The sequence below is a fragment of the Electrona antarctica genome (assembly GCF_951216825.1).
Source record: "Electrona antarctica genome assembly, chromosome: 12".
Lineage (NCBI taxonomy): Eukaryota > Metazoa > Chordata > Actinopteri > Myctophiformes > Myctophidae > Electrona > Electrona antarctica.
The window spans coordinates 8,359,267-8,378,929 of NC_136793.1; the positions used below are offsets into that span (position 1 = coordinate 8,359,267).

At 45.3% G+C, this 19,663-nt stretch overlaps 1 protein-coding gene across 1 annotated transcript in view; it reads left to right on the forward strand.

Moving 5' to 3' along the window:
- The window catches only part of trpm3 (transient receptor potential cation channel, subfamily M, member 3), a gene marked incomplete at both ends in the record, with an annotated part of 426,331 nt that overhangs the window by 223,876 nt on the left and 182,792 nt on the right, over window positions 1-19,663 (forward strand). Inside the window, 4 exons of the mRNA XM_079516029.1 lie at window positions 9,150-9,354; window positions 12,418-12,631; window positions 14,676-14,800; window positions 15,451-15,622. Of these exons, the coding sequence (XP_079372155.1) occupies window positions 9,150-9,354; window positions 12,418-12,631; window positions 14,676-14,800; window positions 15,451-15,622 (716 nt within the window). The remainder of the gene's footprint in view (window positions 1-9,149; window positions 9,355-12,417; window positions 12,632-14,675; window positions 14,801-15,450; window positions 15,623-19,663) is intronic.

Here is a 19,663-nt window from a genome sequence, read left to right on the forward strand (position 1 = left end):
CGCTATATAAATGCACCATTTACTATTTACCATTTACTAGTTAGTTACTGCTCTCACCTTCACAGTGATGTAAAGTAACGAGTAAAGTGCGGAGTTTAACCCATTTAGACCTGAGACCAGATTCTACAAAATGTATTCCAAATCCTGACAGTTTTCTGGAAAAAAAACGCATTTTTCTATATCAGTGGTTCTCAAACTATTTAATGTCAGAATGATTTAACGCCAACCCCTAGTATAGCTCTGTGAGGCCCATGTGCAACAGACCACGGGCCATTATTACTTTCGGTTTCAGACATGACACGGTCAAGGTCACGGTAAACTGTATTGTCCACAAGGGAAATTTTGTCTTGGGCTTTCACCCCAGCTACAGCCACACATAAAACATCAATGACATACAAAAATACATAACAGAGGGAGACACACCATTACACAATTGCACACATGATGTGGATAATCTAATCTCTCACAGTCACTGCTGTTTCAGAGCCTCGTTCAACATCTTAGTTGATGCTGGTGTACAAACGATTTCTTTTAAATCTGATGTACTTCCACTTTGGTTCTTTGTATCTTCTCCCAAGAGGGCTGAAGTACAAACTCGCCATTTAATACATTGGTAACATCACTGAATTTTTTTTGACAGCAAGCGAGCTCTTCTTCTCTGCTCATGTCGCACATTTCACTGGCACTATTCACCTATACCGCGGGCATTAACGACTTGAGATTTTTCCAAGTCGACTTGTCAGACAGTAAAGTCGAAGTTGAGTCGATTTATCGTTTTGTACGACGGGGGGGGGGGGGGGGGGGGGGTGGAGGTGCGCGCGCTCAAATACAGAGCATGTCAAACAAAGCACTGCGCACACACAGTGGCCTCTCCAATATGGCACAGTGTATGTATCATCTATATGGCAAAGCGCTGATTATCAAAACATAAAACTATAATAGTAAATACTAAACAGTGTGTGCGTCGCGCGTCCCAGTGGGCCGCGGAGAGGCTCACGGCCCGGTCGCGAACCGTTTGTTGGGCCGCCGGCCACGGGGAAGAGAAAAGGAATAAAAAAGGTAGGTGGCGGATCTACCCTTTATAGAACGAACGTAGCGATATGCTGTGAGCTTAGCCTGTTGCTAACGCGACCGCCCTTCTCTCTCTCTCTCTCTCTCTCTGAGTCTCTCTCTCTCTCTCTCTCTCTCTCTAACGCGTCTCTCTCTCTCTCTCTCTAACGCGACTCTCTCTCTCTCTCTCTCTGAGTCTCTCTCTCTCTCTCTCTCTCTCTAACGCGTCTCTCTCTCTCTCTCTAACGCGACTCTCTCTCTCTCTCCCCCGTTGAAGTTGCAATAGTTGGATCACTCAACACAGACCAGAAAAGATAACACAACAGGAGAGGGGGCATCATTGGCACACAGCGCCAGCAGCAGCGCGCAGCACAGCGCAGCGGCCCGAGAACACAATACAAAATATGATATGGGGAAAACTTTTTTTTTTTTTTTTTTTTTTTCAACTTTCGACTTGTCCTAATGTGAATCGACTTGTGTTAATGAAATCGATAAATCGATAAATCGATTTTTTAGTGAATGCCCTATGGCGCCCCCTATGGGATTCGGCATCCAAGGAGTTGATGTTGGATCGTAAGATGTCATTGAAACATGTGTTTTATAGAATGCATTCTTTGTTTTTGTAAATGGTCACACATATGTGTCCTAGAAGCTTTGTCATTGGTCGATTTGCCTGTCTGCTTCCTGATTGGTTAGTCATTGCGACAGTCATTTTTTCCGACCAATGACAAAGCTTCTAGGAACATCTTTGAATGCAGATTGCGGCCCCTAGATGTGTCACAGAGACTACATTTTTGGGAGCGTTCTACCCATTGCTGGCTGTGTACAGGTGTGCACATGGGAACGTGCACACGCCACGCGCGCACAAGCACACACACACGCCACAGGAAATGCTGTTCATGTGGATACACATAATTATCATATCTGGAAGGAGGTAGCTGGTATAGCTGCAGGGAGACACAGAGCAAATGGGACTTTCTCCAGGATTTAATCTGCTCTTCTCTTTGTGTTTCTGTTGACGAGAGAGAGAGAGAGGGAGAGAGAGAGAGAGAGAGGGAGAGAGAGAGGGAGAGAGAGAGAGGGAGAGGTAGAGGGATAGAGAGAGAGGGAGAGGTAGAGAGAGAGGGAGAGAGAGAGGGAGAGGTAGGGAGAGGGAGAGGGAGAGAGAGGTAGGGAGAGGGAGAGGGAGAGAGAGGGAGAGAGAGGTAGAGATAGGTGGAGAGAGGGAGAGGGAGAGGGAGAGAGAGGGAGAGAGAGAGAGGCAGGGAGAGAGAGAGGCAGAGAGAGAGAGAGAGAGAGAGAGAGAGAGAGAGAGGGAGAGGTAGAGGGATAGAGAGAGAGGGAGAGGTAGAGGGATAGAGAGAGAGGGAGAGGTAGAGAGAGAGGGAGAGAGAGAGGGAGAGGTAGGGAGAGGGAGAGAGAGAGGGAAAGGTAGAGAGAGGTAGAGAGAGAGACAGCTCAGATTTCAGAATAACTGTGACCGTAGGTTGCAGACTACTATGAAAACCTGCAGAACCTTTCCGTCGCTCACGCCTCCATATGTGGCTGTCACGCCTCATGACATCATGCCTTGCGACACGCTCCATATATGGCCGTCAAACCCAGCTGGCCAGGGGGAGGCAGTTTAGAGACCAGGATTACTGCATGTTTTTTTTGTGAGGGTTCTCTCTCTCTCTATCTATCTATCTATCTATCTATCTATCTCTCTATCTATCTCTCTATCTCTCTCTCCTCTCTCTCTCTCTCTCTCTCTCTCTCTCTCTCTCTCTCTCTCTCTCTCTCTCTCTCTCTCTCTCTCTCTCTCTCTCTCTCTGTGTAAACAGGTACTCGGGTTTGGCTCCTCCCTTTTCTTAGTCCACTTAGTTATTGTCGTTAATGTTAATCTAAGGCAATCATGTCTAGAAACCATGATTATTTTCACTACCAACACCGTAGATCTGACATTTCTCCTATTTTTATGATGTAAAATAATTGTGATTATCTCAAATAATATACTCGCTGCCGACTGTTTTATGTTGAACATGTTTTAAGCTGTATCCTAGTTTAACCCCCCTCTGCAAAAGAAGAAGAAGTACTGAAGAAGAAGTGATACTGTTGGCGTGAGTTAATCTATTTTAAGATGTGAGGTTTTTCTTCCAACACGACCTTCCAATAGTTTGTACAGGAGATTGTACATCGTGCCAAATTAAATTGGATCTTGTTTTCTTTTCCTCAGGATAATCATTTGTTTTATTTTCCCCGGGATAATCATTTGCTTAATTGCTTTTGTCTCTTTTGTCAACCGGGGTGCTGAGGACGAGGGTGATAATGTTGTGGTTGCAGTTGGCACAGATCCCACTGCAGTAATTGGGGTGAAATTTGTCTTAACTTTTGTGCAGCGGCGTTAATACCATGCAGTTCAATTCTATCAGTTTCCGAGGTGAGAACCACAGATGACAAAATTTTGGCTTCATCGCCTATTCTTCCGTTGGAGAATAGGCGAATTGCACGGTTCTTCGGATGGAATTTCACATCGGCCAATAGCAGCAGAGCAGGGGGTAGAGATGACATCCCGGCGTCTGGAAGGAGACCCCTTATTGCTTATTGGGACTAGTGGACCAGAGATCAACGCGTCACGTTGTGAGCTTGTAGATCTGCTATTTTCAGCATGCAACCAAGTGTAAAATGACTTATACTGGATCTCTGGTCCACTAGTCCCTTCCTAACATTTTAGTCTAGTTTTTATTTGTTGACGATATCGTCAGTATATTTAGTCTTAGTTTCAGTCATCATAGCTTAGTTTCCATTTAGTTTTCGTCAGTGGAAAACGGTAGTCGACGAAAAAATTTCGTCTCAGTTTTTGTTGACGTAAACAACACTGCCCAGGACAAAGTGGCTAATGTTGCTCAGGAAAGGGAAGTAGGGGAGAGCTGCCACGGTTGTAACACTTTGCACGTTTCATTTTTTTACTCAGAGATCTGTTTATCTACATATGTAATATGTTCAGGCAACGGACCTACACATGTCTGCTACCATAAACCACTTCAAGTTTTTCAATTGATAAAACATTTTGAGAAAAGTCAGTTTTTCGCCATTAACTCCCCGTAGGATAAAGGTAAATACTTCAAACTTCCTGGGCACGTAGAGTACGTTGCTGTACACATACTGACGCCATGGCGTCATGATGGCGTTGACCAATCAAGAGATAACGTGCATGTTACAACCATGACGCGTTACAACCGTGGTGGCTCTCCCCTACTATTGATTTGGGAAACGATGGTAATTCCGACAGAGCATTAGTCCGACATGCGGGAACGTCGGTCGGACTAGCGCTCCAACATGCGCTGCTCCTGTGCTTACGGTTATGGTTGGGTTAGTCTAATGACTGTCTGACCAATAGGGTTTGAGGTAGGTTGGTGGTCTAATGACTGTCGGACCAATAGGGTTTGAGGTAGGTTGGCGGTCTAATGACTGTCGGACCAATAGGGTTTGAGGTAGGTTATGGGTCTAATGACTGACTGACCAATAGGGTTTGAGGTAGGTTGTCGGTCTAATGACTTTCGGACCAATAGGGTTTGAGGTAGGTTGTCGGTCTAATGACTGACTGACCAATAGGGTTTGAGGTAGGTCGTCGGTCTAATGACTGTCTGACCAATAGGGTTTGAGGTAGGTTGGCGGTCTAATGACTGTCTGACCAATAGGGTTTGAGGTAGGTTGTCGGTCTAATGACTGTCTGACCAATAGGGTTTGAGGTAGGTTGTCGGTCTAATGACTAAACTGACCAATAGGGTTTGAGGTAGGTCGTCGGTCTAATGACTGTCTGACCAATAGGGTTTGAGGTAGGTTGTCGGTCTAATGACTGACTGACCAATAGGGTTTGAGGTAGGTCGTCGGTCTAATGACTGTCGGACCAATAGGGTTTGAGGTAGGTCGTCGGTCTAATGACTGTCGGACCAATTGGGTTTGAGGTAAGTTGGTGGTCTAATGACTGTCTGACCAATAGGGTTTGAGGTAGGTTGTCGGTCTAATGACTGTCTGACCAATAGGGTTTGAGGTAGGTCATCGGTCTAATGACTGTCTGACCAATAGGGTTTGAGGTAGGTCGTCGGTCTAATGACTGTGACCAATAGGGTTTGAGGTAGGTCGTCGGTCTAATGACTGTGACCAATAGGGTTTTAGGTAGGTCGTCGGTCTAATGACTGTCTGACCAGTAATAGTGTCGGAACTAAAGCCTGTACCCGTCGATTTATGTTGTTAGTTTTTATTAGTTTTCCGAGTAGAATTCTTCACAGTACTTGTACTGTGAAGAAATTGACAATAAACTCTCTTGAAATGATATGAAATCACAGACCTTTTGGAACCGCGAGAACTGATAACGCTGCTCCACAAACAACAACTTTCACCTCAATTACTACAGTGGGATCTGTGCCAACTGCAGCCTTGTGAAAAACCTCTTTTATTGTATTATCATCCATCACTAAAACATAATGTCCTGAGCCAAAGGCCAAATTGACTTTTCTTTTTTTTTAACCACTGTCTGACACACCAGAAAAATCAAAACAGGCCACATATTTTCACCCCCAGCACCCAATTTGACGACAAATGGAAAACAAAATTAAAGCTAAAATGATTATCCTGTTTTGTTTTATAACTGTTTAACTTGGAGAAAAGAAAAGCCTCCAATTTAATTTGGCACAATTCTTTGCCTTCTGCTGTAGGCTACAAACTATTGGAAAGTTGTGTTGGAAGAAAAGTCTGACATCTTAAAATCAATGAACTCTTGCCAACAACGTGCTTTTGTCCTCTTTTGCCCAAAGCTGCGGGGGCGGTTATACGAAAGGATACAGCTTAACCCATTTAGACCTGAAAAATATCTTCTAAATCCTGACGGTTTTCTGAAATACCTATGTTTCTGTATCAGTGGTGCTCAATATTTCATGTCAAGGACCCCAACAATTATATGTAATTGTGCCACCGACCCCCATCTGAAAATATGTTGTTCCAGGGACCCCCCCCCCCCCCCAGTAGCAAAGATTTGAGTTAAAAACGCTCACTTTGAAAGAATATATATTCAAAGATTTGCACCACATTTGTGCTTCTGTGCTTCGAAGCACAGCATAAAGCAACACATTTTGAACTTTTCGATCTGCTACTTTTGATATTGTAATTGCCTGAAAAACTTTTTTTGGACATATGAGTTTCCACGCAACAAAGACATAATATAGACATGCAAGGGATAATATCTGGCTAGGTGGTCATTGTCGGGAGATAATTCACCGACAGGGAGTTTAACCACCGAGGCAAAGCCGAGGTGGTTAAACTCCCTGAAGGTGAATTATATCCTGATATTATCCCGCTTATTACATGGCTAACTAACATAAATTAATACATTGACCCAAAACACAACAAAAAAAGTATTCCATAAGTTTGCGCTGGCTGTGTCTGCCCAGCTGCAGGGCTGCAGCACTGTCAGAAAACAAGGAAGTGAGTTGATCAAATAGAATCCATTTTCAGGTCCTGCTTCGTCTATTTCTCGCTCAAATGTTTTCAAACACATTTTTAAGAGCAATTTTTAGCTGTAAATTACATTGTGTGTCACTAGTGTGTGTGTTTGCATGGCTGTTATGTTGGAAACGGCAGTAAATCAAGCGGGGCGCAGCCGCGCAGCTGGTGGTGCTCAGAGGGTTTGATTAGGCAGCAGTCATTATACAGCGGAGCGGTCATTATCATCACATAACTCACCGCTGAATTAAGCGATTGACCAATCAGAATCAAGCATTCAACCAAGCCATGTAATAAAAGAATATAACTTATTTCCATAATGGTTGTTGTCTGGAGTCCACTTAACCAACTAAAGCATTTTCATTACAAAACGGGACAAACACCAAACTCTGAGCAGAGTTGTGCAAATCCCCTCTAATGTATGCAGGGCAGAATTAGTACGATACCCACTAATTATGCAAATCCAAAAGAGAGCGTTTTCATTTTGGACAGACAGTGTGACTGAGATGAGTCCTGGCTGCTCTGGTTAACGTCCTGCCAACTGCACCACGACATCAGAAACGCATCATATTTCCCACAGATTACAAACACCCAGAATGATGTTTTTTTTTCATAACGTGACTAATAACAAAATACTTCTATATATCTGCCAGGTGCAGCACAGCAATGTGAAAACACGATTAGTGAGATTTTGCATTTGTTTTAAAGGGATAGTTCAGATTTTTTTTAACTGTATGAACATGCCATTAATATAGTGGTTGCAACTGTATAAATTGATTGCCCGAGTCCCGTGGTGGGAGTTCTGCTCTGGTTTTGGTGAAATATTAAGTAGTTCCGGTCATTTTGTAGGGGGGCACAGGGGGCCATGAATTAAAAGTAAATTAATCCACAAAACTAATGTCATTTGTATTGTTGACCTATTTCTAAAATATGAGTGCAACTTTCGTTCATTTTTGACCCCTCTATCACACGGAACTATTTTTTTTGTGTCCATATCACTACGCCCAAAAAATAGTTCCATGTGTTCCAAAGTTGAAAGTTGCGCTAATATTTTAGAAATAGGTCAACAATACAAATGACGTTAGTTTTGTGGATTAAGTTACTTTTTATGCGTGGCCCCCTGAGCTTGTAGATCTGCTGTTTTCGCAATTTCTTTTGTCCAAAAGTGCCTTTTACGGGATTTCAGCCCCTGCCTCTCTAACACTCTCTGAACGTCCCTGAGACGGAGCCTAGATGCCTCATTGGCCGCTGCAGTTCATTCTGACCTATCACAACGCGAGGGCGGTGCCACTGGCCATAGTGGCCAATCACATCGTGTCTTTATATTGACTTATATCAATCCAAATGAGCTCTTTTGCCATGGGAAAACAAACGTTTACAATGCGTCTGATCGGCCTACCGAACGTCCCCTTGCTCGCCTCCTCTCGAGATACAGACGCCCCAGAGCCGAAGGAGGCGTCTACCTTTCTGTGTCTATGGAGATACAGACTAACCTGACTCCGCCAGATGGGGCAGCAGAGAGTACACTGGGTTCCCCCCTCCTGCTCCCATCTGGGAACTCTCAGGCAGACTTGATGCCCGGCCACAAAACGGCCAATCAGCAGCAGCTAGAAGCTAGAAGCTGCTGCTAGAAGTTGCTAGAAGCTGCTGCTGATTGGCCAGGCCGAAGGAGGCGTCTACCTTTCTGTGTCTGTGGAGATACAGACGGCCCAGAGCCGAAGGAGGCGTCTACCTTTCTATGTCTATGGAGATACAGACGCCACCGAGACGAAGGAGGCGTCTATCTTTCTATGTCTATGGAGATACAGACGGCCCAGAGCCGAAGGAGGCGTCTACCTTTCTGTGTCTGTGGAGATACAGACGGCCCAGAGCCGAAGGAGGCGTCTACCTTTCTGTGTCTATGGAGATACAGACGGCCCAGAGCCGAAGGAGGCGTCTACCTTTCTACGTCTATGGAGATACATAAAGGGGAGGAGCCAAACCCGACACGGCGGCCGTCACACGTACACATTTAAGTTAATTAGCTGCTAATGTGTTTGCGATGTGCACTGTGTTGTTATGCCATGTCACAGCTCTGTTTACAATTCAGTTGATTTCAATTCAAAGGGCTTTAATGGCATTGAGGAAACCATGTGTGTTTACGTTGCCAAAGCAGAAAAGTGGAACAATATGATCTGAACAAAGTCACAGTCACAGTCAGTTTGTACAGTCAGCTCCGTGTCTTTGTTCCAATAGGCCTGTGTCTTTAATTGTACATGCAAGAATCACGCACGCACGCACGCACGAACGCACGCACGCACGCACGCACGCACGCACGCACGCACGCACGCACCCACGCACGCATGCACGCACGCACGCACGCACGCACACACATGCTCTCTCTCTCTCTCTCTCTCGTCAAACCTGGAGGTGTTTTGTGCGACGAACCTGTCCATTCATTCATCCTGTGTGTGTGTGTGTGTGTGTGTGTGTGTGTGTGTGTGTGTGTGTGTGTGTGTGTGTGTGTGTGTGTGTGTGTGTGTGTGTGTGTGTGTGTGTGTGTGTGTGTGTGTGTGTGTGTGTGTGTGTGTGTGTGTGTGTGTGTGTGTGTGTCTCTCCTCTCTCCACACCCCATGCAGGTGCTGCTGCGGCCGCCTGATAGGCCAGCATGTGGGCCTGCCCCCGGGCATGGGCCACCCGTCCAGCCAGAACGACAAGGCAGAACGGCTGCAGAACAAGGTGGAGGTGGAGAAGTGGTCGGTGTGCAAACACACGCAGCTCAGCCCCACCGACGCCTTCGGCACCATCGAGTTCCAGGGCGGAGGGCACTCCAACAAAGCCATGGTACATATAGCAGTGCTGTAAAGTAACTAAGTACTTTTACCTAAGTACTGTACTTAATACTTTCAGCGCCATTGCCGTTGATTAATGGCAAATACGCTTTTATAGTGCATTCGATCGATCGAGCCATAATGCTACTTACGTTAGCCGGTTAGCTAGCTATGTTGTTAGCACAGCACTGGATCGTCCATCATAGATCATCGTCGCCGCCATAATAATCCATTCTATCCGTTTCTTTCAATCGCCTGTATCTCCTATTCCTTGTCCCAGATGGCATTTTGGTCAAAACCGCGTTTCTTTGACGGCACAGAGCCGACAATGTGGAGCTCTCCAGTGCCCCGGTTTGGAATCACATTGTAAACAAGGCCTGTCTCGGCTCCGTTGAGCGTCCTAGGATAAGCTACTTCCGGTAGACTGGAACTGTGGCTTTTCAAAATAAGAGCTCGACTGGAAAAAATGCTGGCGTGAATTAGATCCTAATTTTTCAATAAATGCTAGCGCTGAAAGGGTTAAGTACAATTTTGAGGTAGGCTATTTGTACTTTACTTGAGTATTGCCAATTTCCAATACTTTTACTTCTACTCCACTACATCTCAGAGTCAAAATTTTTACTTTTACTTCACTATAATTATTTGAAAACTTTAGTTACTTTGGCGATTAAAATTTTGATTAGAAAACATACATTAACCACGTCAACTGCATGAACAGCGCTCGAGCACTCGGTTTCTGCCCCCTCTATATCGTAACTCTTCTATTAGATGGATCTGCTTGACATGAAAACGTTTGTGAACCAAAGGCCTAGGGTAGGTACTTTCTCATCCCCTGGTTTGTGGAAGTAATTTATCTATGGAAAATAACACCGGGCCATTTGTTTATTTTTGGAACAGTTAAAAATATATATATATCTCTGCTGTCGGGAGGAAACCTCATAACTCCAAAATGTTCATTTTTTAGGAAATGAAAAATATACATTTTTCAGGAAATTAAGAAAACCTTATATTTTTAAAACAAAGCAAAGCAGCCTCATCAAAGTTGGTGTTGTAACTTTATATATTGTCAATTACTTACATGAGAGGGGAAGCAGTGGTGGAGTTCGTGGCTTTAGCAGACAGTTTGAGGGTCCAATGGAGTTAAGAGGTTTTGTCCAAAGCATTTTTTACTACTTTCCATTGGTTCAATGTTTTCGAAACAACACACAGACCTCAACAATGGAGTTATGAGGTTTCCAGAATGGGACCCATGCAACTCATGTAGGATGTGTAAATGACATCAGACTATATTACTATGGTAATGGATGCCCGTCACCATGGTAACTGCACTGGCATGTCAACAACACCCACTCTTATTATTGATCGCTCCGATCCGGTCCACTTTTTCTGGGTCAGGTTGCACTCCGGGCGTTATCACATACCACACAAACACGTACTGCACAATAATGGAACTGTATACAATCATGGAATCAGTGGCGCACGCACTAAACAATCATGGAATCAGTGGCGCACGCACTAAACAATCATGGAATCAGTGGTGCACGTGACGCACTAAACAAAGAACTTTTTTTTGTTCGCGTATCCATACTTTGTTTACTGGAGTATTTTGGCCAAAGTAGCAGATCTACAATTATACAACAGGTCATTTCGAGGAAGCAATCTGATTGGTTGAAACAGCCTTCTAGCCGTGGTTCAAACGAGCACCACTCCACACATAATCAAAACAAAGAATTCAGCTGCTCTGTTCTCCCAGAGTGCAGCTCCATATTTCACAAAAAGTTGAAATATGAACTGTTGCCCGACAGCAACAGTTGTTTTTTTTTAGCCCATTTTGGACTGAGGCCGAAGTATTTATATAGCAGCATCATTTTTTTATAATTTTTTTGAATACTGTACATACTGTCAAATCAAATCATCCAATTGCCATTCAAGGCGTAAGAAGAAATGACACACTTTTCACATTGGCTTATTATAGTGCCACCAGGAGGCCACAAGCTGACCTGCCCTGGTGGAGACCTGTGCCCCGAGTGGCACTTTTTCTAGTTTTTTTTATGCATTTATTTATTATTTAAGTACGAACATGAGTACTGTGTGGTGTTATAAATGCAATTACACGCAAACGTATGCCAGGTGTGTTTTGTCTCTGATGTCACAAAAGAAAATTAGACGTTAAATCAACATCTTATTACACAAATAGCTTTTCGTGTAATAATGTGTTAATTAGAGTTCTGGTGACATGCCACGCTGAGAACATTAATTAGTGTGTGGTGGTGTCATGCTTAGGGCATTAACCCATTCAGAATGGGAACCCCCTTTTGACGTTTGAAGCAAAATAGCAGACCTACAAGATCATAGCGCAGCACCGAGTGCCGCGCTATGATCTTGTAGGTCTGCTATTTTTGAAAAATCGTGAAAATGTGACTTCAGAGCGTTTTTTAGTCCAATCTTTGCTTCTGGGGAGGGTCCCTGGAACAACATATTTTCAGATGGGGGTCGGCTGCCAAATACAGATAATTCTGGGGGTCCTTGACGTGAAATATTGAGCCCCACTGATATAGAAACACGACAGTCATGACAGTTTTTCAGAAAACTGTCATGATATTTCGAAGTCAGGTCTAAATGGGTTAACATTTCACAAACTGACGGGAACAAGTTGGTCAACAGTGTACGCACGCACGCACGCACGTTTTCGGAAAAACCTTTGTTTCTTTCTATATGTCAGTGGTGCTCAACCTTTTTCATGTCAAGGACCCCCAGAATTATGTATTTGGCTGCGGACCCCCATCTGAAAATGTGATGTTCCAGGGACATCCCCCCAGAAACAAAGATTTGAGTTAAAAACTCAAATCTTTTTCACGATTTTCTCGGAGAAAATTGCAGATCTACAATCTCGTAGCTTGAAGATCTGCTATTTTTTCAACAGCTAAAGTATAACATAAGAAACCTAAAGGTTTGAAGGAACATTGATCTAACATTAAGCCCTGTCGTCGTCGTTGTCTCTCTCTCTCTCTCTCTCTCTCTCTCTCTCTCTCTCTCTCTCTCTCTCTCTCTCTCTCCCCCCCCCTCCGCCCCTCAGTACGTGCGCGTCTCCTACGACACCAAGCCTGACCTTCTGCTCCACCTGATGACCAAGGAGTGGCAGCTGGAGCTGCCCAAGCTGCTCATCTCGGTGCACGGAGGCCTGCAGAACTTTGAGCTGCAGCCCAAACTCAAGCAGGTGTTCGGCAAGGGCCTCATCAAGGCCGCCATGACCACCGGAGCCTGGATCTTCACCGGAGGAGTCAACACAGGTGTGTGTGTGTGTGCGTGTGCGTGTGCGTGTGCGTGTGTGTGTGTGTGTGTGTGTGTGTGTGTGTGTGTGTGTGCGCGTGCGTGCGTGCGTGCGTGCGTGCGGTGTAGTGCCTAAAGTCCTGTACTAAAGGCACTGTGGTATACTGACGGCAAGGAGGTGTTCAGACGTGTGTTTGATAAACTGAAGTCCAAACTGTTCGTTGAATTCATAAAGTTTATTTCATTAAAATGTATTTTCACAGCCGATCTGTCACCTCAGCATTCAATAAATACTTAAATAAATAAACAATCAAACGTCCAGAATAAGCTCACAGAATTTCCCCGCCCCCCCTAAATACGCCCCTTTTCGGGGTTAGTGGTGATAGCGTGACGTCACTCCATAGACGCTACATGTTAACAGAGGTAATTTAAGAAGTCTACAACTTTTGTTTTCTCAAGGTAAGGTTTGTTCTATCTGTTCGACCTGATTTACCATCTTGTTTGCTTCATAATAATATTGGTCTGTCACATTTTTACATTAGAAAATGTACTTAGATTCTCCAGAGAAAAAAACGTGTAAATGCTAATGTTAAAGACACCACTATTTACCGGAAGTGGGCGTGGAAAGCGGGCTGTGAGATAGGCCTATACAGACCACAGCTCCTGTTGCACAGTTAAAAACAGTGTGCCTCTGCCAATCAGTAACACCTGCTGCTTGATTGGGGACGAGTTAAATACACGCAGGCAACCTTGGCCATGCCCTGTGGTGACATCATCAAATCATCAATTAGTATAAACCCATAGACATCATATGGCTCTTACAGATGGGGTGACCACATCCAAACTGTTAATTTTGAAGGGCAGAGGTATCGCTTGTCCACACAAGCGATACCTCTGCCCTTCAAAATTAACAGGACACAAGGGGACAGGATGGGGTTAGCAACGTATTACTTAAGTTGCTTTTAAATGCCTGGTTTTATTCGACCCTATAGGCCTACTATTCCCTATCATTTTGTTATTAAAATACGTCACCTCTAAAGGCCAATCCAGTTCTCGTGAAGAGGTGACCACTGAAACGGTGGTTAGTAAAAAACAGAGAGATGTGTTTGTGTGAGCGGAGAGTCTCTTACCTTAATAAATATGTCAATCAATCAATCAATCAATCAATCAAACGCTGTGGTGGTCACTGCTCGCACAAACACATCTCTCTGTTTTTACTAAAACTACAACATGACGTCACTGAGCCGCGGTGGTCACCGCTCACACAAACACACTGTTTTTTACTAACCACCGTTTCAGTGGTCACCTCTTCACCGAGAACTGGATTGGCCTTTTGAGGTGGCGGCAGGCTGGGTGAGGGCTGGACAGTGAGTGGACGGCCGGTTAGAGAGGGGGCAGCAGACTGGGGGGGCTGGACAGTGAGTGGACAGATTGATGGATGGATCGCACCGAGGGGTTGGACGAGGGTCACGGAGACAGGTGGGATGAGGTGATGTCTAGATGTTGACCTCTCAGTCTGAGCGACCGCACTTCTCCTGAGGACGGCGTGTGCGTGTGTGTGTGTGTGTGTGTGTGTGTGTGTGTGTGTGTGTGTGTGTGTGTGTGTGTGTGTGTGTGTGTGTGTGTGTGTGTGTGTGTGTGTGTGTGTGTGTGTGTGTGTGTGTGTGTGTGTGTGTGTGTGTGTGTGTGTGTGTGTGTGTGTGTGTGTGTGTGTGTGTGTGTCGCCTATCGTCTCTGTCAGGCGTCTCCAAAATGTCTCCAAAACTGTCACTTTTCAGGATTCAAATTTTAAAAGCATCAAAAGTAGCAGATCTACAAGCTCGAAATGCGTCGTTTCGAGCTTGTAGATCTGCTTCTTTTGATGCCGTTGCGTGACGCTGATCAAGTAGTGGCGTTGATTTATGAAACGGCTAGAAAAAGGGTTAAAATATGGAGATACAGTAGGAGGTTTCTGCCCGTTTATCTGACATGAAACAAGGTGTTGATCCTGACCAAGCTGTTCTTTGTATCTGTCCGTCTGCCTCACACGCACGCACGCACGCACGCACGCACGCACGCACACAGGGGTGATCCGTCACGTGGGAGACGCGCTAAAAGACCACGCGTCCAAGTCTCGGGGGAAGATCTGCACCATCGGCATCGCACCGTGGGGCATCGTCGAAAACCAGGAGGACCTCGTGGGAAAAGATGTACGTATACGTGTGTGTGTGTGTGTGTGTGTGTGTGTGTGTGTGTGTGTGTGTGTGTGTGTGTGCGCGCGTGCATGCGTGCATGTGCATGTTTTACTTAACTCATTCACCGCCTAGACCGCCATCACTCGGAAACGAAGAAACAGGAAGTGTAAAATCGCTATGTAATGTAACGGGTCCCCCGAATGTTTAATTCACCCAAAGCATATATTTTGTAGCCGGCGATCATATAGTTTATAGAAATTAGCCGCCGATCAAGCTTGTTTTGATCCAAAACTCAGCCTGGAAGAAGAATCTGAGATATTAGGATTCTTATCCAACGATAACAAAATAATTATTTCGTTTTTCGTCTGAGAGGCTAAATGTCATCACATTTGTGGTCCGTGGCTCAGATGCTGAATAAATAATGGACCTTGATGTGAAAAGGGTTGAAACCCACTGCTAAAAACTGCTAACCTTGGTGTATTCCCTCTTCCCTCCACCAAGTGGTGCTATAAACCATTCTAACCTGTGGTATAATTCTCCTCTCCCTCCACCAGGTGGTGCTATAAACCATTCTAACCTGTGGTTGTAATACTCCCCTCCCTCCACCAGGTGGTGCTATAAACCATTCTAACCCGTGGGGTGTAATTCTCCCCTCCCTCCACCAGGTGGTGCGTCCCTACCAGACCATGTCCAACCCTCTCTCCAAGCTAACGGTGCTCAACTCGCTCCACTCTCACTTCATCCTGGCCGACAACGGCACCACGGGCAAGTACGGAGCCGAGGTGAAGCTGAGGAGGCAGCTGGAGAAGCACATCTCCCTGCAGAAGATCAACACGCGTGAGTGGAACATATCAGTTAGTTAGTTAGTTAGTTAGTTAGTTAGTTAGTTAGTTGTAGTTAGTTAGTTAGTTGAAGCTGAGGAGGCAGCTGGAGAAGCATATCTCCCTGCAGAAGATCAACACACGTGAGTGGAACCAGAGCGTGTTTTAGCATTGGCCATGCACTGGTTGTCACACACCCACACTCTGTGCAATTCCATTCATTTGGCTTGAACCCTCGTTGTCAGTATGTTTTCCAAAGCAATGGAGATTGGGTGAAATAATTCAAAATTAGAAAGCGACTCAGACGGACTGACTGACTGACTGAATGAAAGAAAGTTTTCGGTCCCCACTGCAGCAGTGAACTGTATTCACTCCCAACCAGATCCTTAGATATAGACAGAGTTACGCAAACTGCGTTCACTTCATGGGGCTTCAGTCCAATGGCGGCTCTCCTACATAGACTTCTATTGAGCATGGGGACAACCAACTGGGACAAGTCCTAGACCGGAAGTAGGCAGAAATGCATTGGACCCAGGCAACAGCCCAGCTTTAATGATCTTACATCACTTTATTTTAGATTGTTTTGTAGTAATAGTACAACATAAACATTAAAGAGACTTTAGTTGTTACTGTACAATACTTTAAAACATGTCATGTTGCACACATGCTTAAAATAGCTCTTATTGGCGCCGCCCTCATTGAAAACAATGTATTTCCAACTCCAGCTTTGTCTCAGTTCAGGCTGCATGAACAGCTCGAGCGCTCGGTTTCTGCCCCCTCTATATCGCAACTCTTCTATTAGATGGCTCTGAGGGGAACATATCAGCGACGTATCAGAGAATGCCAGAGAGGCAGACGTTTCTTTAAAAGGTGCACTTTTGGCACAACATTGGCGAAAATAGCGGATCTACAAGCAGCGCGACGCGTTGTGAGCTTGTAGATCGGCTATTTCCGGGGTGCGACGTACCCCGCACTCTTTATAGCTACTGAAGGTCTATACGACATGGATTTCTACACAATCTTTTCAACGTAAAAGACTGTTCGAGTTCTTGAGAGTTTGGGGGGAAAAGGCAATTCTCTTAAATGCTGCGTTCGGGTAAGGCATGGAAATGGGGGCCTTTCTTCCACCCTAGTAAATGTTGTATTCATGATCTGGAAAGAGCAGTTTCTTAGAGACGGGTTAAAAGGGCAAGGGCTCAAGACCCCTTTGATTTCTATGTGTGCAAGTGCCTGGAGCATATATAGCGTTTGCCCCACAGCAACCATCCACCTTTCCATGCATCAGTAACAGCTATAGTTACAGTCGCCCATAATCCATCCACCTTTCCATGAATATCGGTAACAGCTATAGGTGCAGTCGCCCATAATCCATCCACCTTTCCATGCATCGGTAACAGCTATAGGTACAGTCGCCCATAAACCATCCACCTTTCCATGCATCAGTAACAGCTATAGGTACAGTCGCCCATAATCCATCCACCTTTCCATGCACATCAGTAACAGCTATAGGTACAGTCGCCCATAATCCATCCACCTTTCCATGCACATCAGTAACAGCTATAGGTACAGTCGCCCATAATCCATCCACCTTTCCATGCATCGGTAACAGCTATAGGTACAGTCGCCCATAAACCATCCACCTTTCCATGCACATCAGTAACAGCTATAGGTACAGTCGCCCATAATCCATCCACCTTTCCATGCACATCAGTAACAGCTATAGGTACAGTCGCCCATAATCCATCCACCTTTCCATGCATCGGTAACAGCTATAGGTACAGTCGCCCATAAACCATCCACCTTTCCATGCATCAGTAACAGCTATAGGTACAGTCGCCCATAATCCATCCACCTTTCCATGCACATCAGTAACAGCTATAGGTACAGTCGCCCATAATCCATCCACCTTTCCATGCATCGGTAACAGCTATAGGTACCGTCGCCCATAATCCATCCACCTTTCCATGCATCGGTAACAGCTATAGGTACCGTCGCCCATAATCCATCCACCTTTCCATGCATCGGTAACAGCTATAGGTACAGTCGCCCATAATCCATCCACCTTTCCATGCATCAGTAACAGCTATAGGTACCGTCGCCCATAATCCATCCACCTTTCCATGCATCGGTAACAGCTATAGGTGCAGTCGCCCATAATCCATCCACCTTTCCATGCATCGGTAACAGCTATAGGTACAGTCGCCCATAAACCATCCACCTTTCCATGCATCAGTAACAGCTATAGGTACAGTCGCCCATAATCCATCCACCTTTCCATGCACATCAGTAACAGCTATAGGTACAGTCGCCCATAATCCATCCACCTTTCCATGCACATCAGTAACAGCTATAGGTACAGTCGCCCATAATCCATCCACCTTTCCATGCATCGGTAACAGCTATAGGTACAGTCGCCCATAAACCATCCACCTTTCCATGCATCAGTAACAGCTATAGGTACAGTCGCCCATAATCCATCCACCTTTCCATGCACATCAGTAACAGCTATAGGTACAGTCGCCCATAATCCATCCACCTTTCCATGCATCGGTAACAGCTATAGGTACAGTCGCCCATAAACCATCCACCTTTCCATGCATCGGTAACAGCTATAGGTACCGTCGCCCATAATCCATCCACCTTTCCATGCATCGGTAACAGCTATAGGTACAGTCGTCCATAATCCATCCACCTTTCCATGCATCGGTAACAGATATAGGTACAGTCGTCCATAATCTATCCACCTTTCCATGCATATCGGTAACAGCTATAGGTACAGTCGCCCATAATCCATCCACCTTTCCATTCATATCGGTAACAGCTATTGGTACCGTCGCCCATAATCCATCCACCTTTCCATTCATATCGGTAACAGCTATTGGTACCGTCGCCCATAATCCATCCACCTTTCCATTCATATCGGTAACAGCTATAGGTACCGTCGCCCATAATCCATCCACCTTTCCATGCATATCGGTAACAGCTATTGGTACCGTCGCCCATAATCCATCCACCTTTCCATGCATATCGGTAACAGCTATTGGTACCGTCGCCCATAATCCATCCACCTTTCCATGCATATCGGTAACAGCTATTGGTACCGTCGCCCATAATCCATCCACCTTTCCATGCATATCGGTAACAGCTATTGGTACCGTCGCCCATAATCCATCCACCTTTCCATGCATATCGGTAACAGCTATTGGTACCGTCGCCCATAATCCATCCACCTTTCCATGCATATCGGTAACAGCTATAGGTACAGTCGCCCATAATCCATCTCGCCCTCGTTTTTCTTTCTGCCGACCTCACGCTTGGTGAGGGGTGGTTCTTGTATTCTGTTTTACTGAGAATAATAGTTAGAAATAAGTTTAGGGTTAGGCATAGTTTTACTGGGGTTAAGTTTAGACATTTTTGGACTTAAAGCTGTAGGAAATACTTGCCGTTATAATATTCTGCCATCCACATTTCAGATTTAATTTGTGCCTTTTGTACCGCGACGCTGCCACCATTTAAAAGCCTCTGACGAAAGGTAAACAGTGTGTGCTTGTTCCAATGTGTAGCGAGTGTATGTAGCGAGTGTGTGTGTGTGTGTGTGTGTGGGGGGGGGCGCGGGCAAACTCTGTCTTTTAAAGTGATGCTTAAAGTGTATGCTGACACTGGGAACTGGGGTTTATGCTAACAGCTAGCGGTAGAGATAGAGTTATAAGCAGCGAGGCAGAGAGGTAGGTGTGACGTCCGCACAGCAGGAGAGAGAAGCCAGGATTGAGCAGATAGGCAGAGGAGTTTAAATAAGCCTCTCTGATCAGGCAGAGAGTGCACGTGAGTGACTACGTCTACTCACCTGACCAGGTGCCTGAACTAGCAGCTATGCACGCAGGCTGCGCATCATTACTTGAGTAAATGTACTTAGTTACTTTCCAGCCGTGAACGGTAGTAGCAGTAGCAGTTCAACCAGGGCTGACCATGAGCCTCATATTATCCCAGCTCTCCATGTGTAATCCCTCCTCGGGCCTTCACAAGCTCTCTTTCTCTTTCTTTCTCATCTCAGTCAGAA